The following is a 22,063-nucleotide window of genomic DNA, read 5'->3' as shown; positions in this document are numbered from 1 at the left end:
GCATATCTATGTTTTCAGTTGTTTAAGGCTTTCTTTGACTTCAGTCTCAACTCTGAATTCCGTAGGTTTCTAAGAGATCGTTTTATTGCTGATTATAACATTTCTATATAACAGCTTTTTCTTCAAAAAAATCCCAAACAAACAACAAACAAACCAAAACCCTAAAACAAACCCCATAACAATTGCCAACAATAAACCCCTCTGAAGCATGATCTCTTGCTTAATGAAGCAACATTTAGGAAGAAGTATTAGTTGTTTGGATTTTTTTCTTTTTTCCCCACGTCCTACTTCCTAGCCATTGTACTTCATGGATCAGATGCCAGCACCCTACTCTGAGTAGTTCTGAAGTTACTGATACTATCTGAGTTAGTAGTTAGTGAGTAATGGCATGTCACCTAAAAAGCTTATTGGTGTTAGATTCAGGATATAAGCTAGTTTATTCTGAGTTAACCTGCTACTAAAGGAAACATTTATCAAGAGGACTTCAGTCCAATTTGCACTATTTGTGAATGGTGTAACTGACTTTCTTTGTTTTTCGTACAGGAATTGTTTCAATTATGACTCTCACTGTTCTTGCCTATGAACGCTACATTCGAGTAGTCCATGCAAAAGTGATTGACTTCACTTGGTCTTGGCGTGCTATCACATACATCTGGCTCTACTCATTAGCCTGGACAGGAGCACCTCTTTTGGGCTGGAACAGATACACATTGGAAATTCATGGATTAGGGTGCTCAGTGGACTGGAAGTCAAAAGACCCCAATGACACCTCCTTTGTGCTCCTTTTTTTCCTTGGCTGTCTAGTAGTACCTGTTGGGATCATGGCCTATTGCTATGGCCATATTCTGTATGCAGTAAGAATGGTAAGTTAATTCAAATAAGACTTCTCTTAATGTAATCTTTCCGGTGAAAAATGTTGATGTTGTACAATAATCTTGGATCAGAGCCTAAATTTGCACTCTCACTTTTTGTTCTATGTCAGGCACCACTAGAAAGGATGTAGGGTTGGAGGAGAACCAACCTAGAGCTACCAAGGTCTATTTGTTGTGTAGTTTTACTGGGAGGCAGGTTGGGGAACTGCTCATGCTCGCCAGTCCGCATCAGATCTTCCCTTGAAAAAGGAAAAAAATAAAACTCTGTTAGCAGTTCTCCTTATTAAAAGAACATTCTCTTCTACTTGCCACTCTGGAGAAGAAAACTATAAAACTCTTTCAAGTGGAGATTAAGCCCTGTTAAAACACTTTTATGTGTTAAGGCAACCCATTTTAATTCAGTTCAGATCTTTAGTGTCACAAAGTGTTAATGTTTCATATTTTGTGGGTAACTAGTCTGGACCCATTCAACTGTGGTCAACAGTATTGGCACAACGGATAACTGTTATGGGGAATGCTCACATACATGTCCCATCTTTTTTTCCTTACATGACTCACTTAGATAATACTGGGGATAATACTAGGAACCTGCTGCCTAGTATCCTGTTTTAAATAGAGATTTTGTAATTTTAGAGTAACAAACTATGTGGCAGAGCGGAGAAATCTATGAATTTTGTGTCATGAGCAATCTTAAGGGAGAAGAAAATCTACAGGATTGTCTTAACTAGTCAGACAAGGAGTGACTAAATGTAAACTGAACTTGCTTATGTCAGTGGATGAGGGCAAATTAGTCTTCCAAAATACTTACCATTATAAGTGCAGCATGTTTTGTTACATCGCTGGATTTGTTGTTTTTCAGTAGATTTGCTATTCTGTTTTTCCTCAGATTATATTTTTATACTCTATATACACAATAAAAGTCTGGGAAGCACGATGCAAACTTCCAGAAGAATTGTGGTTCATAAGATAAGGTATATAGTGTCTGTACCTAAAACTAAGTTAATGGATTAGTTATGTATAAATAAATGTAGAACTCTTCAGTTTCAAGTAAATATAGAGCTGTTTTACTTATCCTTTTCTTCTACAGCTTCGCTGTGTGGAAGATTTCCAGACTGTTCAAGTGATTAAACTTCTAAAATATGAAAAGAAGGTGGCTAAAATGTGTTTCTTAATGATCTCTACATTCCTTATTTGTTGGATGCCCTATGCAGTGGTCTCCCTCCTGGTAACATATGGCTACAGCAACCTTGTAACTCCAACAGTAGCTATCATTCCATCTTTCTTTGCCAAGTCAAGCACTGCTTATAATCCAGTCATCTATATCTTCATGAGTAGAAAGGTAGGTACATCAAAGATTTTCTTTCTTGAATAATTCGTATCCAATGCCACTGTTGTTTAGCTCTGATTTACTTTAATCTGTAAAACAAAGATGATTTTTTTTTTTTCATTTGAACAGCTGGGATAAATGGTAACGATCTCGTAGAATTAAAATCCTTGATGGTGCTTAAAGCACTGTCTTATCAGAAATTGGATTTTATATGTCTGAATGCAGGCATGAGCACTCACATGAAAGAGAGGGGAAGGAGTGTCAAAATTTAAGTGTCTAGTTTTGTCAGTTTACCCATGAAATAGATTACAACTAGAAGACCTCATCTGAATCATACCCTTACCTCAACAGAGCTCCATCAGAGAAAACTCAGAATATCTAGTGTCTGTTTTTTAGGAAGACAAAACTTGCCTCTGACTGTTCAGTTATGGCAACACAAGATTGAACAACTTGGCATAGTGTTTCAGATATTACACCAGTAACATTTCTCAGAGTTTCATTGTATTCAAAGCCAAAATCTCATGTGGATGACAGTGAAATGTTTTTTTTTTTTTTGGAGACAGTTCATATACTGTTAAGAATAAATACTTATCAATGAAAAACAGGTTTTTATTTTTGTCTGCTTGTAGTCTTCATTACGAAAAGTAGACTGCTGATTTAATGGTGGTAACTATCTCATTTCAGTGCTTTACAGAGCAGAGAATGGAAGTATTTGGAGTTATCAGCAACATGTCAAATATGTGGAAAGTAAAAGACTATATATCTTTCTGTAAATCATCAGTACTCTCAAGATAACCACTGAATGCAGTTAAGCAGTGCTGGTGAATTATTTAGACATTAAAATAGCTTCACTGTAACCCAGAACACTTAAGTGAACGTGTAATATGCACATTGTAAACTTCTGAAGCCAAGATTGTATAGAGTTGAAGTTATCTGCAGTTTAGTAGAATCTCTTGGCAAAGGATTAAAAAACCAAGAATGATTGCTAGAAGGATTTCCCTGGTTTTTCATTACCTTTTAGCTCATTATAGAGATGGAATTTTTCAGTGACTTCCTACACTGATTTGCAATTGCCAGGCAGCAGCGTGAGCCAGCCAGCAGTCTGTAGAGACAAGGCAGCCAAGTCAGTCTGTGAGATCAGCCAGGTAGGCAGCCAGGGAAAGGCGGCGCTGCAGCTCAGGCCAGGCCCGAGGGAGGTGAAGGGTGAGCTGAAATGCTGTTCCCGAGCAAAGGCAGGAGGCCCCCAGTGTGGCATCTTGATTCTCATCCCCTACAGCTCACTTCACAGCAGGTCGATGTAAGTTAAACAGCTGCACAATACAGCTGGCCTGGATATGGGGAGCTAACAACAATCACATTCAAAAGAATTTTTTTTTTTTCAACAGAGTGATTTTTTTTAATACAGTGGCACTGACTCTCTACCTAGATGCTGGACTGAGTAGTTTATCAGAAAGATTTTATAGCTTCTGATAGCCAGAAACAAATCAAACTGGTACCAGGCACAATGCCAGTAAAGTCATAGACAGGATAAGAATGAATCAGCTGAACATGCTTGTTGGAGTTGCGTTATAAAGTAATTCTCACTCACCTCTAATTCCAGATTAAGACCAAAATGATAATATTTTTTCTTATCTTCTGAGTTATTGTGCTTCCAGAAGGAATCCTAAAACCATTTCTTCTCTATAATATCCTTCTTCTATCTGATCTGTTTTAACATGCTTGTGCCTCTCACTTCTGTGCTACTCAAAGGTACCACTTTATCTCTGAAATCTTCAAGGCCTCCACATGACCATTCTTTTGCACCAGATTATTTTTCTCTGTTATCTTGTGATTTTCTAAGTCCTCCTTCCCAACAGGATCTGTTGCCTCCCCTGCATCACAGTAGGATTCCTATAACAAAACCTTGTTCCAAACTGGCATGTTAGAGAGCTTCTTGCGTAATAGCTGGGAAAACAAAGTTACTGGCCATGCAGGATAATACAGAATAATCCTCAAAATAGCTAGATGGGAGGCTGTTGAGAAAGGTGTCCTACTCCCTTTTCAGAGAAAAGGTGGCTTGTTTCTCTTCCCACTCTGTTTGTGGTGGGGGTTTTGTTTTGTTTTGGTTTGGGTTTTTTTGTCCTCTTCATACATTCCAGACATGTCTTGTTATGGTTTATTAAAGGAGGAGTAAGCTGCTCACTTTTTTCATAAAACCAGAGGATTTCCCCAAAGGATCGTGTTTGAGCTTTAGTTGTGTGCAGACATGGAACTACTGAATGCTTTGCTTTGTGGAGACCATAATTGGAGCATTTAAAACAGCACTACTAGTGGAACTATCATTCTGTGCACTGATGTGAGCTTTCACTGAATACCTTGCATTATTTAGTCACAAGGTAGAACAGATTTCCTGTGTCATAAGTGGTTCCTAGTTAGCTGAAAGACTTAGCAGAAAGTGTAAAATTTCATTTTACGTCTATGACATTCAGTGTTTTTGTTAGAATTCCAGACCCTGGAGTTACTTAAAAGGAAGAAAACATCACTTCGTATCCCCTTCCTCCCCTCATTCCTTTCATCTGCGTCCTCACATGAAATGTTTCTGAGAATATTCTTCCCCAGCTTGATCGAATGCATGATTTTTGAATATAGGAACCATACCTATGGAGCCTAGTCTTCTTGGTTTTTGCAGACTGTTGATTGTAGATCTTGCCGCTGGTAAAATATTAAATTGCATTTCAGTGCCCTCTACTGGCCAGGTGATCCTGTTCAGCTCTTTGACCTAGAGAAAAAAGTACCCCCCAAAAAAGCTACCATGTTTCTTACAGCACTGAGGGTAACTTGGAACAAGGAGATATCTTGATAAGGACATAGAATGTATTATCAGTAAATTCACAGATGACACCAAGTTAAGCGGGAATGTCAATCTGCATGAAGATAGGGAGGTACTACAGAGAGACTTGGATAGATTGGATTGGTGGGCCAACGTTAACGGGATGAGCTTCAACAAGGCCAAGTGCCAGGTCCTGCACTTGGGCCACAACAACCCCCTGCATGGCTACAGGCTTGGGGAGGTGTGGCTGGAGAGCTGTCTGGAGGAGAAGGGTCTGGGGGTTCTAATTGACAAGCATCTGAACACGAGCCAGCAGTGTGCCCGGGTGGCCAAGAAAGCCAACAGCATCCTGGCTTGTATCAGAAATAGTGTGACCAGCAGAAGTAGGAGGTGATAGTCCCCCTGTGCTCTGCACTGGTGAGGCCACACCTGGAGTATTGTGTCCAGTTTTGGGCACCTCAATACGAGAGAGATCTCGAGGTGCTGGAGCGAATGCAGAGGAGGGCAACAGAGCTGGAGAAGGGCCTGGAGAATAAATCCTGTGAGGAGCGATTGAAGGAGCTGAGACTGTTTAGTTTGAGGAAGAGAAGGCTGAGGGGAGACCTCATCACTCTCTACAACTATCTGAAAGGACATTGTAGAGAGGTTGGTGCTGGTCTCTTCTCACAGGTGATTAGTGACAGAACAAGGGGGAATGGCTTTAAACTGCAACAGGAGGAGGTTCAGACTGGACATTAGGAAAAAATGTTTCACAGAAAGAGTGGTCAGGCAGTAGAATAGGCTGCCCAGGGAGGGGGTGGAGTCACCATCCCTGGATGTGTTTAAGGGTCGTTTAGATGAGATGTTGGGGGATATGGTGTTGGGGAGAACTTTGTAGTGTAGGGCTGATGGTTCGACTCGATCCCAAGGGTCTTTTCCAACCTGAAAGATTCTATGATTCTATTCTGTGATATGCAGAAATATGTTATTTTGAGTCATTTACTCTACTTCCATCTTCACTGGATTGTACATGATAGTGAATGCTTAGGAAGCTGTAACTTCATTCTATTTATTCTCTCTTGCAGTTTCGACGATGTCTTTTGCAACTCCTGTGCTTTCGATTGATGAGATTCCAGAAGACTGTGAAAGAGATACCAGCAACAGGGAATGACAAACCAATAAGACCAATAGTTATGTCTCAGAAAGGAGGGGACAGGCCTAAGAAGAAAGTGACTTTCAGCTCTTCTTCTATCATTTTTATTATCACCAATGATGACACTCAGCAAATAGATGACGACAGTAAACACAATGGGACAAAAGTAGATGTCATCCAAGTAAAGCCATTGTAGGGATGAGCTGAAGAGATGTGAGAATGAGATGGACTTCAGCCAGTAGACTGTTCAGGTTGGAGACCAGTTTCAGTGGCAGTGGTGGTCGGACTGCCAAGGGAAACCACATTCTTAAGCTGTGAAATACTGAAGGGATTCTGCATCTGAAGCTCTTTAGGCAGTTCAGTTTTGGTCACAGTACTGAAATCTCTGCATCTGTGCCAAAATTGCTGATGGTGTCTTTACTCTGAATTTTCTTAAAGCATATTGTAGGCTCGCCATTCAGGAGAACTTCGTCAGGCTGGAGGAATGCACTGACAGAAATGTTATGAATTGGGAAGGGAGAAGGATGCTGCAGCACAGGAGGCTGGGCCCTGGCTGCCTGGGATGCAGCTTTGTGGAAAAGGATGTAGAGTTCTGTTGCTTAGTGAGCAGGGCATGAGCCTGCAGTGTGCCCTGGCAGCAAGGAAGGACCTCAGCATCCCAGCCTGTACTGACAGGATCAGAGCCAGTAGTCTGAAGTGATTATGCCCTTGACTCAGCCCTCACTAGACCACATCCAGTTTGGGGATTCCAATACAAGAAAGACATCTGTAAACTGGGGTGAGATCAGGCGAGTCCCCCAAGATTGTCAGGGGTTGTAGTACTTGGCCTATGAGGAGAGGCTGGGGGAGCTGCACTTGGAGAATGAGATGAAACCTCTTCAGGGAAACCTAATAGCAACCCTCCAGTAGAGACCAAGAGGTCTTCGACATGATGGAGCTAGGTTCTTCAGGGTGACTCATAGTGGAAGGACTACAGACAACGAGCATGAACTGAAACAAGAGAGATTTGGATGGGGTATAAGGCAAATTCAGCCCAAGAACATCCAAGCAGTTGAACAAGTCAGGCTAGAGATTTCCTGAGGTTCCTTCCAGCTTCAGTCATCCTGTGATCCCTGAACTGCCAGCATTCCCAGTGGTTATCAGGGAAGAAGGAGGAATGTTTGAAGTTGGCTGTACTTAGTTGGTCTGAATTGGTGCTTTGCAGTGTTGAGGGTGGGAAAAGTGGTGTCTGGGGTTATGGTTAAACCAGCAGCCCCAGAAAGCTGTCCCTGTGTACTCAGCAAGCCATTCACATGGTGCTACCTCATAGGACCTCTGAGCTACATAGTGAAGAAAATCATGCAAATCAAAGCACCAATGGAAAAAGGTCAGTGAAAAGGGAGGATTGGATTTTGTTGTTGTTACAGTGTGTGCTTTAAGCATCTTTTATCTTGCATCCATTAATTTTGTGCATGGAGCAGGAGCATCATCCTATATTAATCCTGAACCTGCTCTGGCATTCTGAAAGTAACAGTTAGAGAAGAGCAGGGTAACTTTTGCCTAAGTTGCAGCATGAGTAATGATTGTCTTACCTGGAGCTTAGTAAACAGGACAGATAGAGATTTTCAGTTTTTTTCCCCTCACCTTTATAAGTGTTGCTGATACAAAGTGGTGACAGGATTCTGCCCCAGACATGGCTTCCCGTCAACACTGGGTAAGTTAGAGGGCTAATTTTGAATTATGGTGGCTGCTTCTCTACCACATCCATTGTACTGGTGTCATTTCTATGCCTCAGTCTGCTAAATGGGCAGTGTGGATCTGCAACATGCAGCTTTTCCGTCTCTGTGAAAGCTCTAAGAAAAGCAGTTAAGAAACTACTTGCTTCCTCTGGGGACAAATCTTCTGAGAAGTATAAAGGGAACATGCTATATAACTGTTGACACTGTAGCCATTGGTCCTGCAGTCAAGAATTAAACTTCAAAAATAAATAGAAAAAAAGAATCGGGGTCTAAATATAGAAGCTTTCAGCTAGTTCCTGGGAGTAGGGAGTGACCTCAACTCAGAACAAGTGTCTGACTTTGCTTATGACTGTGCTTTTGAAGAGGCAAGTTCCTTATATGTGCATCTCTTTAGAGCTTTAGCACTGGTAAACTGGCTCTGTGTCATGTTTAAAAATGCATCCAGAGACCACTCTGGTTTCTAGATTAAATCATATAATCTGAGAAAAAACAGATGATAAATACTTATCTTTGTTTCTTTCATATTTGTTACTTTTGTTTTGCTACAAATGCATAGATAAATTGTCTTACTGTGTCAAAGATCTGCACTTACTAAAGCATGTTCATTGCAATGTCAAGAACTGTTTTCAGCCAGTGATCTATGCACATATATATTATTTACAAAAGGAGAAAGATGTACATTACCATTCCATGTAATGATTCCATCCTTTTAACAAAATGTTTGGCAGTTTTAGTGTTTTCTGTATATTGAGCCTTCAATGAGTGATTAAATGTACCTTATTTATATCAATGTGTTCTTGGTGAAATATTTTTTTCCCCATTGAGAGGGAGATGGTTTGGTATTGTCACTTGTTGGATACAGCTTTAAGGGTGGTATTAGGCCCTGAGAAAACAATAGCATTTAAGAATTCCAGTTGACCTTTGTAAAGGACAAGTATAGTGTCTCTAAGGAGGAACTATCCACTGTTCAGATTTATGAATGTAAAATTTCAGTAATTAACAATAACAGGATATGATATTTTAATAATTGATGTGCAACATATTTACCACTACAATACAAAGCACACTAGCAATTATGTAACAATATAGGAAAACTAAACACTAAAAATTGTTCTAAATCTGTTATTTTGGCTACTTTGTGTAAATTGGTGGCCTTAAATGATAAATTTTGTCAACTGTTTGAGGTAACTTGTTCTTACAGACCATATAATATGACTGATTTTGTAAGTGTAGCCATGTAAATTTAGCATGCTGCAGTCCTATTTGCTCATCTTTTAAGCTTAACTATTTTCTGTGGGTAACTGCATCACTGATGCACAATTCACACCCTGCTACAGAATTTAAGTGTTGTAACAGTCTTTGAGTATCACTAGGTTATTTACAGATTTGTTTGTTTTTTTTTTTTAAATTTCAAGCCTGTTTTTGGTCTGTTCTGGGGGTGTTGCAACTGGCTAGTTTATTATAGTGGGGATGCAGAGACTTACGCAGGACCCTTCTCTCCCATTACAGGGAATGGAAGAGGAAGATGGTTAGCATTAACATTTGGACCATTAGCTGTTCCTGAAGTAAGAGAAATGCAGACTAAGAAAGAGGAGGAAGAGAAAGTGTGAAGGGCAAAAGGATAAGAAGAGATGAGAAGGTTACATTATGAACATTTAAAATAAACTAGCTGGCAAGAACTTTCATGATCCTGTCATGCAAAGGGAAGTGGCAGGTGTGGTGAGTACCATGATAGCCTCAGAGACAATTAATTTCTCTTAATGATGTTTCATTAATTTAAAGCGTTACAGGAAAAATGCATATGACGATTTAGCTAGAATGCCATTTGTAACCTTCAAATGCAGGAGCCTCGGTTACATTGCCTCCCAGCAGCTGGTGCGTCAAGACTCTGTTGGGAGGCAGTTCTGCATCTCCTTCATGCTGGGGAAAGGATCCTCTCTCACCCTGTGTTCTGAGGCAGGCATGAATCCTGAAGCTTGTCCACTGATATGCCAGTGCAGGGGCTTCTGCTGCTGGCCTGAATCCCATGGAAGCAAGAAACTATGGGATGTGTGGTATAGATCTGCTCCACAGCCTTGTGACCTTCCTCCTTTTTTCAACTCCCAGAAGCAGCTAGATTTATGCTAAATGTATCCGACTTCATGCAGAAGAGTCAAGTCTTATACTGCTAAGACATTATCTTTTATCACTATGATTACGTCAAGAGATCAGTATTCACAAGCTTTATTCTTTGTGCTCCTGTCCTTTGCATAACAGCAGTATCCTGATACTGTTTCTTGCTCATAGTACTGCAGCAACTAAGTGAAATGGGTATCGAAGCACTATATTGTGCCAAGCCATCCAGAAAGAACAGCCTTTAAGAATACATTTATCCTTGGCTTATATAAACAACCTTCAGCTCAAGAATAGAATTTGACTGTATGATGTTCAGAGGTAAGAGATGAGAAAAATCTGACTATGATGGTGGCAGATTTCACAAACTCATATTTGATCCATATATAAACATCTCAGTTTGAAAATAACTGTTGTCAGGTATTTCTTTTTCAGTCTATTTCACCACAGTAAAGGAGCCTTATTTTTGCCTCTCCTTAAGGAAAAGAGGAGGAGGGGGGTGACGCTGGAACAGTTCCAGAGGGTGGGGATGCCCATTCCTACTGCTATTAAAGGTTGGTAGTAGGTGCCCCTTTTGAGTTGGACGGGTACTTGCACATGCCCCAGTCCCTCCCTCGGTGGCAGCAAAAGCAGGATAAAAAGCCGGAGGGAGAGGTGCACAGCTGACCTCCCTTTCTTCTGCCACAGGCAAGTGCTGCACCCTCTTCGTTCCAATTGTCTGACACCCAAGGCTGCTTTGCCTGCTGTTCTGGCCTGGCTCTGCATTTCATCTATCCAGCTCAAGCTGAACGTTATGAATGCCTTTCTCTCTCTCCCTCCTTACCAGATTAGTATTGAAGAATTACTTGTAACGCATTAAAGCTGAAGAGGAAATTAAATCGATTTTCAGTACAAATTAGAATGCAGGTTATTAGCAACAGACTTGGCATCAAACGCTGCCTGGACCTGGCTCTTCAGCCTCTCATTTCGTTGCATTTTCAACAGTGTTTGCGCTCCCTCTTGTGGTTTGCTCAGCCCGGTGCTAGTTGACAGAAGAATGCGCCTGGCCTTCTTAAAACCTGTTTTCATTACACATTGCCTCTGCATATGGGAAGATTCGCTGTTTTACGTCTATTATATTTTGTTTATATTGCATATACTTCTGTCTTTGAAAATTACGGGAAATAGATATCTGTAAATAATAGGAAATCTGGCCTGTCACAGTGATAATTTGAGGAACTTGTGTCTGCACGTTCTGGAGAACGCAGCCAGATAGGAGGCTGGTTGTATAGATTGTGTAGGCATGGTGCTGGAGCAGCATATTAAAGTGCTTCTAAATCCATTTTTTGCCTCGCTGAAACTTTTTCCAAATGAAGGTAAAATTCCATCTGTTATTTCTGAAGGCAGCCTGAGGTCTGCTCTGAGGGAGAATAAAGTATATGCATACTATGTTAGCCATGCAAGTTTTCACCAGTCTATAGATAGATGATTGAGTCTGAGGCCAGGGTATAGTGTAGAATTATTAAACCTTACTTAATAGGCCTGCTGCCACCCTCTTCTTTATTTATATTATCTGAATTTCTATTATACTAGGGAGCTTCCAGGTGTAGCTAAAATGGTATTTTGTTTCTATGATGGATGGATCTGAGGGAGAAATGAGAAAATACTCTTAATCATCACATATCCCATTGTCTTCATTGTTTATCTAATTGATTTGCATCAGTATGCCCTCAACACTGTGCCTTTCATTTGGTTTGCTATTCTGGTGAGAGGTGTGCATTGAGTACATGGGGTGGGCCGTGGCAGATATCTTGAACGGTGTCTGTGCAAATTTCATCTGCAAATACTCTTTTCTAAGGCATGCTGAAGTCTTCAGAAAGAGGCACTTGCACAGTTGGGCAATATTTTCTTACCTTATGCCAAATACACATTTATTTTAGCACCCTTTCAGTAACATGTCTGCTAGCTGGATCTGAGGAGAGCTTAAAGTACTCTTGACGGGTTGTTGAACATCAATTCTAATTATTCTCCTAGAGGTGAAATACAGAAGAGGATTTTTGTCCACTTCAAACTATCTTTCAGCACTGAACTTAAAAGATATTCTGGATACGCAGTGTTAGTACAGCATCTATGTACATCACACAATACCAGTCTACACCTCCATTTCATATGATGGCTTCTATTAATCATGACTCGTGGCTTTGTAGAGATAGTTGTAAAATAAATGTTTTCTTTGAACCCATCAGAAAACAACAAAACTTTACAAATCAGAACTATGTATGGTTTTCAGTTTTTCAGTTATCTGAAAGTGTCTAAATGAGGGGATGTTAGAACAGGAGAGGGGGGAAAAAAAAAGGTGTAGGGTAGAAAGACATTATTTTCAAAAATGCTAGAACAATGCTTGCTGTTTTTTCTAGTGTGAGGAGGTGATGGTAGCCATATGACTAGTACATACTTAGGATGTTTAAGAGTACATAAGAGTGTCTAGAGATGCTAAGTAAATAGTTAAAGTATGGCTACACAAAACAGTCCAACTTCATGAATATTAGATATATTTAAAATTAAGTAAAATCTTAGATATAGCTTTCTCTCCTGTCCTGAAGCTACTTCTATTAAAGTTAATAGAGTGTCTGGTTTCCTGACCTATAGCGTGTCTGAGAATTGCTATGAAATGTACTGACAGTGGGGAGCATTTGCTTTAGTAACTATTGAAATAGCTTATTGATACCTATTGCTGCAATAATGTGTCTTAGAATAATACATATTTACTTTGAGTTTTCTCTAACTACATTTTATACAACTATACCCTGAATTGGGTGTAAAAGACACTCAGCTTTTAAAAGAAACCTGCGGGATCATACGCTGCCAATTTCCAACGTGAAAAGAGAAATCAGTGATTAGAAATGGACATGTTGCTGCCTAAAGCAGACAGAATATTTCCCAGGAACAGTCCATCCCAAGTCTTACCTTTTGAGCATCATCTCCTAATAACTGGTCCTTGAAGCACTACAGAAAGGCATATAAATGATCATAACTTTCTTGGAACAACAGAAATCATGGCTAAAATGTCAAATATATGTAACCATGTCTTCCTTTATCTAGGCATTTATTCTTTGAAATTTAATTTTTAGACTAACAAAGCACTGCTTTTTCTGAGTGAAGGCTCTTCCATATTCTTAGTTTTTCTGGTTTTCAACCAATCATAATAGTCTTTCATTGAGATTGCTTTCTGTTAGAACAGAAAGGCTCAAATGTGTGGATTCTGGTGAGTAAAGAGGGATTCACAATATGCTTGAGATTACCTTATTGCAAAGAGGTTTGTGAAGAAAGCATCAATTTGAGAGTGGGGAAAGGTACTGAACTGGTATCTACAGAAATTTTTAAGAGAATGCTGTAAAGTGAGACAGCATTGGCATGTACTTTAATATATCCATACATGTATTTTGCACATAATACGTGGTTCTGTCAGAACATAAGGGATTCATTCTTCCTGAGAATGTCAGCTTTAGTTGGAAACAGCTTGAGATGTGCATCGATTACATAGCAAGACCATTTTTTATCCAAATAAGGTTTCACCCTGCAGAGGGAGCTGTTGGGTTATCAAGCCAAATATTACTTTTTTCTCTTTATTGCTGGAGTTTGACTTTTTGTGTATTTGGTTTGTTGTGTGGTTGGTTTTTGGGTTTGTTTTTTATAGTGAGCTTGCATGAGTGCTTACAGATTGAGTTTTCTTCAGGCTTTGCTACATTTTGCCGAAGCTCATCTCTTAAACTAGTTTGTCCTTCCTAGAGGTGACAATTACATGCTTAGTGCTTTCTCTACAAATGAAACAAAATAGGAAAAGAGGTCCATCCTGTTCCAGAGTACCAAGGACAATACTTAATTTGGGTAAAATGCAGCAGATCTCACCAGGCTACAAGCTGTCCAAGTGTCATATCAGGGTGTAGTGTGTCCTGTGCAGATGGGAGCAGCATTCTGCTGTGACTGAGGAAAGAACTGAGTTACTTTCATGGGAAAGAAGACTTAATCACCAGGGAGAGTCTAATGTAACATGCACAGAGAAGACACGGGCTTTACAGGATTTGTTGGTGTTTCTAGTCAATTATATTGTACCCCACCATTGCTAGACTTCCCCAGAACAGGAGGGCTTCTCTCCTGGTTGTTCTTTGCCAGTTTACTGTGGTGACTGTGTCTGGCTTTGCCTCGGATGTTGGCAGTAGACACATGCTGATTTGTTATTATGTCAGACTGACAATTCCCTTGGGAAGCTAAAGCTGTTCCATTTGTATTGTATGTGGACTCAACTGGAAGACGTAGACCTAAGAGATTTTTAATTGCAAATAGAGCTTCAAGAGATCTTTCATGCTACAGCATCATACTACTTGTAAGTGAACATCCTATCTCTTACTGTCAGACAGTCCCTGATCAGTTAAGGTAGTTATTTTGTGTTCTTCATAAGCAAATTTGCCACCAAATTAGAAACTAATTTCAGAACAATCCAAGTCTGAAAAACATAGCCATGTCAGTCCACTTCCTAGTGTTTGTGATGCTTTTCCTTTAATTTTGGAGCCATTTAGCATCTATGAGCAAGGACATATCTGTGATCTGCAGGACTTCCTGTGTTATGACAGAGGCTCACAGTGTCTTTCTTGGTGTCAGTGTGAGTCCAAAGAGAGCTGCTGTTCTTCCACGGGTCCAAACATTAGTTGCTTTAGTCAGCTGTAAATTTGTGTTGCCTAGTTTTCATATATTTTCTGGCTTATCCTTGTTTTTTTTTTTTTTTCCAGTCTTCCTAAAGTTGTCTTTATATCTTTTCTGAAATAGGTATCTTCTGGCTCTTCTACACCCCATTTTAGGTAATATCGGAGAGTTATCACCTTCTTGCATTTTTCCCTTCTAAAGTATTGAGGAGCATGCTTCAATTTTGAAACCTGCTAGTTTTTCCCTAGCAGGTTGTATTTTCAGTCCAAAGTTCTCAAATATGGCTAAATTCTAGTCAAGTCATGATGAGACTTAATAATGTGTAACATCTTTCCCAGTAACACTCTCAAATCTAATTTGCTTAAAATTAAGGCCAAGGATTGTTAATATTCTCTTAAACTGGAGACTATACATCAAAGGTCTGAAAAATATGCTGGGGGAGGAGAAAATACCACTAGGAATGGGAGGCCAGGAAATTATATCACTGCTGCAAATGGTCCCTATTCCCTTCCCACCCGGTGAAACACCTATTTCTCCTGCTTCTCTTTTTCCACTGGGCCACTTTCTGTCCCAGTTAATAATTCATAAAGGTAGGTAAACTTTTTTCCACATCCCTAATGGATTCAATACTGTACATGGCTCCTGGGACTGTACTTCAATTTGCTGCGTAAACGTGGAAATCTTTCACAGCAATTTCACACTCCTGTAAAACTCTATGCTAGTACTTTAGTTAGGATTTGGATTTATTTTTTTCTCTAGTCCACATATGTCTTTGTAGCTGAGTCATCTTATTGCTACTGTAAATGGCCACACAAGCTAAGTCTTGAGGGCTTCCATAAGAGTCCATAAGGATGCTCCTTTCCACTGCATGTGTGGAAGTCCTGAAAATAGCAGCAATATTTTTCTGATCTGCTAGATAGATAGAAACAGTTTGTTGTGCTCCCGGATTTGAGTGATGTTACACTGTTGTTGAGGCAAACCTCTGTGGTACAGAGTACTGCAGTCTGTTGGTACCACAGAGACTCAGTCTGTTGTTGCCCAGGGGGCTAGCAGCAAGAACCTGCAAAGCTCTGGTGACACTTAGTTCCCACCCGAAGACTTGGGTATTGACCATCTACACAGTATTCTTGTAAAGTTGCAATATTATTAAACAGAAGTATTGGTTCACTTTGTCTCTACAATGCCATTCTTAAAAAAACCAAAACCAAACAAACCAAAAAAAACCAACCTCCCCTCCCCAAACCTAATTTCCAAAATTACATCCACCATAGTATTAGCACAGTGCACTGCTGATTCCTCAGTTGCACGTGTGATCTCTGAGGTACAGCACAACCAAAGACTAGAGAGCCAGAGTCTTCCTGACTGGGGTTGTTAACAGGTTTCAGACCTTTCTGTGAAGTAACTGAAAGAGAAGCTTGTGACTTACCAGTTAACCCAGTCACGTTGTCAGGCACCATCACAGTTGGGATTCGAAGGCAACATATGACAGAAAAATAGTTTAATATTATGCATGTGGCATGACTGTCCAAAATGCAGTGACCAAGCACCAAGTTCAGGTTTTGCACTGATCTCTATAGACTCTTTTCTGGTCTCTTCCAGCCAAACGGGTAGATACAGGTGGTATAGATGTAGACAACATTCATGCCACATTTTCCTCCATATATATCTTCTCTTACCAGAAGTATTGCAGGATAAAATTATGAACTGCTTTTGGTTGGTCTCTACTCTTTTCTGCCTTGTTATTTGGTTTTGTAGTTTGTGTGTGTGTGTATGCATACAAAAAATACATTTGCACCGAGATTCCCAAGTGCCTGTTTCATAGTTGCCCTTAATCAATCACCTGCAAGACACAATTCAGGTTGTTGAATGTTCACCCTCTTTTCTGACTTAGAAAGCTTGTAGAGGACCTTTGGATCTCATAACCTTTTGAAGTGTAAGGGTGAATATAGACCCGTCTATCCTCAGTTCCTTCACCAAAATCAAGAACCATAACTACAGGATTATGTAAAAATGGAGAACAAGAATATTTTGAGGGTTTATCTCAACACCATGCCTCAAAGAAATTGTTGCCATAAAGACGATAACAACGTTTTTATGTCTCCAGATGACTGATCTTACCTCATAGCAGAGAAGTTACTGCCCGGTAAGTGCTGAAAAATATGAGATGCAGAAGACCCTTGTTAAAATGGGCATCCGTTCCTCCAGCTTCACAGGCATAACACTGAGCAAAGAGAGTTGCAAATTTCTGAAAGAGGGATGCTTCTTAAAACAGCAATCAAGGCTTCCTTGGCCATCTGTAAGTGGGTAGCTATCTGTGTGCATGGATGTACCCTAATTTAAAAAAAGAATGCTTCATGGTTTTTGGATTCTAGAGAGTTATTCAGCCTTTCTTGAAGCAGATACTTATGTTTGATTGAATGCCAGCTTCTATGGATTCCACTGCCTGTATTAACTGAAAACTCTGTTGATGGTGATGCCAGCTCATCACAACTGCATGGCCTTGAGTTGCTCCTCCACAAAGGTGCAGGTCTCCTGTTGGTCCTACGGCAAATTTTTCATCCACCTCTGGATGTCTTGAATATATGGGTGCAAAAGTATGGAGACTTAGATCTCCACTGGCTACAGTGGAAACCTATACATTTAGTTCATACCCAAGCATCTAAATTTTATATGCCCAAATATCGGTGTCTGAATGTGGGCTTGAATCTTCTCCCTCTTGGCTCTTTAACACAATGACTCTGTCACTTCACTTTGTAAATGAGTTTTGTTGAGAGCTCCAGTTTCCTTCCCCTCTTTTCTTGTCTCTTTCTTTTTGTCTTAAGCAGAATACTATGAACTTCACCTTGACGGCTTAGTTCCTTGGCAGCTGATCACCTAGCATCCGGGCTGTCAGAGGTAATAATGGTTTATCCAGATGCATGATCTGGCACAGTTTTTTACAATTACATCGGGTGGCTGACAGTTTGAGGCAAGCTGTTGTCTGGACTGTACTCTGTGTGTGTATCATGATCATTGCTAATTTCTCATATGAGTTTGACATTAATGAATACAATTCCGCTAAATGGTACAATTTCCTTGAAATAGTGTTTTCTGACTGAAAAACATTGAATTGAAATATTTTTGGCTAGCACTGCTTGGGAAGAATAAGACAAACAAAGGTCCTTCAGTCTTTTCTATAAATAAAAAATCTTTAAACATGTTTATGCCATCCCATGTCTGGAGGGTTTTTTGTCATTTCAAAGTGAGCAACTGCTGAAGTATTATGGGCTTCAACTGGAGACAGTTAATTCTACTATAAAAGTAGTAGAAAAAATGGAGTGAAACTGTTGAGAATGTTACTCCTGAAAACCATGTTCTAACTGAAATAGCTTTCCTTAGGAACAGATCATTAGCCTGTAAAAAGACAATTTTGACTTCTTCACAGAGTGAAGCACCATCAATTGACAAATTTACTGTTCCTGAGAATCTTTCAAGTCCAGTGCTGTTTGTTCCTTCATACTTGTGGCAGTGTTCTGAATCTAAAATAGTTTTCAACTTGTTTTTATCAGTTTGTTGGCAACCAGTGGAAAGGAGATGCAAAATGCTGCCAATCAAGATTGCACCAATTTGCATGCATTTAGCATTCTGGGGAAACTAAGTGCATGAGATACAAGGCAAAAGGGACCTCAGCATAAATCTTCTCTAGCAGAATCTACTTTGCATCCAGACACAATGGGTATCTCCATACAGTTCCTCCATCACTGTACTGTGTGATCACCACAGATTATCCTCACATTTCTCTACAGTGGGACTATGCTATATGTCATACAAGTAACCAGGCTGAAGCCGGGCCCAACAGGAAGGTCAGTGGCAGTAGAAGGAATATTTTCCTATAGATTAGTGTTCTGTGAACTCTCCTACTCTTGAAAGGACAACCCCTCCAACAGAGATTTGAACAACTTTTCTTTCCAGGGAAGAAGATATATTTACTGCTGCTAACAAGGAAGGAGAAGGAAACTGTTCCTGCACAGAAAGCCACAGGGGGGTGATTTTTCTGATGGTGAAAGTAATTGTCTTTCATTAAATAACTTGCAATCCTAAACTTCAGCACTGCTTTCCTTAGCAGCTATTTTGGGATTCAAGAACATTTGAAAGTTACATTTAATTCCAGTATCTAATTATTTTTTTAAGCTTCATTTTAAAAGGCTGTTGAAATAAAGGTTGCAAAATGCTAACTATAAATTTCCCAGGTCACTGCCTTTCAGTGCTGTTACTAGAATGAGCAACAATGTTATGACTATAATATGGATTAAATATCCTAAAGTATGTTTTTACTCCTACTGTCCTAGCAAACATGAAGATCACAAGGCATAATGATTTAGCAGACTTTTTTCCATGTCTTGATCAACCACTGAATTGATAGAAGAATCCCTCTCAAATACAGTTGTTAGAAAGAAATATCTAGCATTACTATCACTGCTATCAGCTAATGACTTAGTTTCAGGGGACATTGGTAGACATTGTGGCTATCTTTTTCATAGTGCAGCACAAAATAAATCCTCATCAGAAGTTCAAACCTTCAAAATGATGAATAGATAAAAGCTAGCTTTGACTGTCTTGGGGACAGACATTCCCTTAATTTTGTGAAAACTGAGCACAGGGGTTGAGCACCATCCCATCTCGTTGTCTTAGTCAGACTTCATCCCCTGTCAGATTTCCCTACAGTCACACTCACACCTGGCTCTCGGTAATTACACTGTACCCCTAACAGCAGTAAGATTTGGTAAATTATTAGCAAGAGAACAAGTGCAAGTTCTTTCAGGGTGAACTCTTTGTTTTGTTTTCATACTGTGCCCATCCTGATTAATATTGACCTGAAGTATTTGACAGCTTACATTAAAACCATGATGTTTCATATGAAAAGGAACTCTCATTATGCAAGAAATCTAGCTGAAAGAAATTTTGGCACATGGAGCTATAGCTCCAAATGGACAAGACAGCCCCATAGAGACTCTTCAGGTGGCTGATCTTGGGTAAGAAAATACCATTTCATGTTCATAGACATGAATCCATCATGAAATGCCTTGTTGGTAATGCTAGGAGCAGTGCTGTTGATAAGCAAGCATGTATTTAATCAGGAAAGTAAGCGTAGCTTGAAACAATGTGTTGCAAGCACTTGGCTGAAGCAACGCTCAGAGAGCAAGATCTGTTTGCAGCTGCAAAAATGTTTTGGCCTGGGCAAGGCCACCAGTTAGCAGTGAATTATGAATCATCAGAGCCATAGCTGTGACAGGGCAGAAGGGACATGGCAATAAAGGTGCTACCCAAGAATCGGGGAGGTAGGTCTATGGCAGAGAGCTGGACAGGAGCTTAAGAGTAGAGGAAGCTTGAAGTATCTGGCAGGAATCTGATAGCCATAGATATAGCTGTCTTCTCCCTCAGGCTATCCATCTGAAAATAGGATAGCTGCTGGTAGTGTATGTAGCTCCTTTGTTGATGATACACAAACGCTGTGTTTTAGCTGCTGATTTGCCAGAGATGTCACTCAGAAAACCCTGAAATGGATACCAAACATAAGTAAGAAACTCTATTTAACATGGGCTGAATGACAATTACTTGTTACAGTTGAGTTTGCTGAGTCAGAGGAGAATGCATCTCCCAGGTCGGTTGATATCCGTAGTGCTTGCTCACCACAGAGGTTAAAGTCAGTGGGAGGTGGGGGTAAGCAGTGCTCTTCAGAGTTAAACACAATTGTTTAACAGATTAAATTGCCTTGACTAGTTGTGGATTTTATTTAGATGAAGTTATATCATTCCTTCTCCCTCTCTTTGCATTGGTTTTGTCAGCGGCTGTGGTTTACAGGAAGCATAAGGAGAGAAGCTAAGTTACTGGCCCAGCAGAGTTCCTCAAGGTCAGATATTATGTAGCTGTTGTCTATAAACAGCATTGTGCGTATGCTGTCAAGGTCCACGGGCTCTTCATTCCCAGCAGCTGCCATTTTCTGTTAGTGGTAATTGGGAGGTAAATCAGGGCCTTATGATATATCAGGCCACTGAATCAGAGCTTCATTTCTCCTACTCTCTTTGGTTTGCATGAGCACTGAGAAGCAGTTACTATGAGTTTCATATTAATCCTTAAGGATGCCTGAATATCACAAAGGAGCCCTGGAATTCAAGGGCAGAAAAACTACAGTGCAGACAAGGAACACACGTATTTTGAGGCTTTAAACACAGTAACAGTGAAACCCAGTAAGAGACAGCTATATGAAATACTGCGGTCTGTCTGCAACCCTCTCAGTAGAACAAGTTAAACTAAGATTAAACTCCTCAGAGCCATATGTAACAGCAAGTTCAGAACCATGCTGGTATCATTTTGCATTAACATTAAGGAGAAGTAGGGCTGCCCTTTCCTGTACCCTCTAGTGCTGAGCAGATGTGGCTACTGGGCAACCCCAGGCCTAATTTTGATGCAACAATCTCACTTGGAAATGCTAAATTGGTGCTAGACTATGATGATACCAGGAGACAGAAGAAAAACTGCAAGTGTCAACAGGTGTCCATCTGTCTGGGTCTCTAAGCATCCTTAGCGCCTGTGTAATTCACCAACAAGGAAAAGCTAAACTATCTGTGCTTCCTGGTAGCTTCAGGCTCTGCATATGGGCCTTTCTTTTCCTTTCATGGTCACACTGCTTAGGCAGTAATGAAGCTGTCAAAGTTTGGGTTGTTTGGTTTTTTTTCCTATCAAGAAGCTAGCGGTTTTGTGCAGAGGCCTCTTGGGCCTGTGGGGTTGTCTGTGAATGAAATAATATGTCTGCATGATTGAGCCTGCAGCATCTGAGATCTGAAGGTTTACGTTTCCTTAAGTGACTACCGATGAGTTGCTTACAGCTGCAGGGTCTCCAGTGCCAGCCTGTGTCATGTCTCTTCTCATCCCATGCCTGCCCTTCTCTACACTGAATCTGCTGTTACCATTGCTCAAGTCCTCTCCTGTCATATTGAGTCTGTATTTCTCTATGCTGCATCATTATGTTACAGTCATAAATATCTTATTCTACATAAAATGTTCTTTTTTACTTGTAACTGTTATCAATATAAAAACTTTTGTTATGCTGTGGAAAGAGAAGCAAATAAACCAAATTAACCACCGTGACCTGGTAACTGGAAAAATCCAGGTGAATGAAGTGAAAACAAAGTTGCAGGCAGATCCAGACAAATTCAGACAGTGCAAGCCCTGACAATCCTCAGTTGTGAGGCTGTGCAGACACACTGTGAAGTGTGTGGCCTGTGACTCCCAATGGCAACACTTCCCTGGCATATGTTGTTTCTAACACACAAGGGAAGATGCATGTTTGGTTTTTAGTTTTTGGGTGCAATGCTCCCAGCTCATTCCCGTACCTTCATTCCTGTCTGCATTTATATCCGTGTCAATACTTGC

General features: G+C 40.2%; 1 protein-coding gene across 4 annotated transcripts in view; it reads left to right on the top strand.

Annotated features, from left to right (window-relative positions):
- Positions 1–12,101, top strand: part of OPN3 (opsin 3) — a 29,609-nt gene extending 17,508 nt beyond the window's left edge. Inside the window, exons 2-6 of one of the 4 annotated variants that reach the window (XR_012632898.1) lie at positions 544–863; positions 1,960–2,211; positions 6,073–7,506; positions 9,368–10,524; positions 10,658–12,101. Coding sequence is in view for 1 of the 4 variants with exons in the window: in XM_074896844.1 (XP_074752945.1) it covers positions 544–863; positions 1,960–2,211; positions 6,073–6,336 (836 nt within the window). In the remaining 3 variants the exon portion in view is untranslated. Of the gene's footprint in view, positions 1–543; positions 864–1,959; positions 2,212–6,072; positions 8,704–9,367 lie in introns of those variants that run through there. The other 3 variants (XR_012632899.1, XR_012632897.1, XM_074896844.1) reach the window with 3 other exon arrangements.
- The last annotated feature ends 9,962 nt before the right edge of the window (positions 12,102–22,063 follow it).

This window comes from Athene noctua, chromosome 1, assembly GCF_965140245.1.
Source record: "Athene noctua chromosome 1, bAthNoc1.hap1.1, whole genome shotgun sequence".
In the NCBI taxonomy this organism is placed as follows: Eukaryota; Metazoa; Chordata; class Aves; order Strigiformes; family Strigidae; genus Athene; species Athene noctua.
Note: the sequence above shows the minus strand (reverse complement) of the source record. Positions and strands in the feature narration are given on the sequence as shown.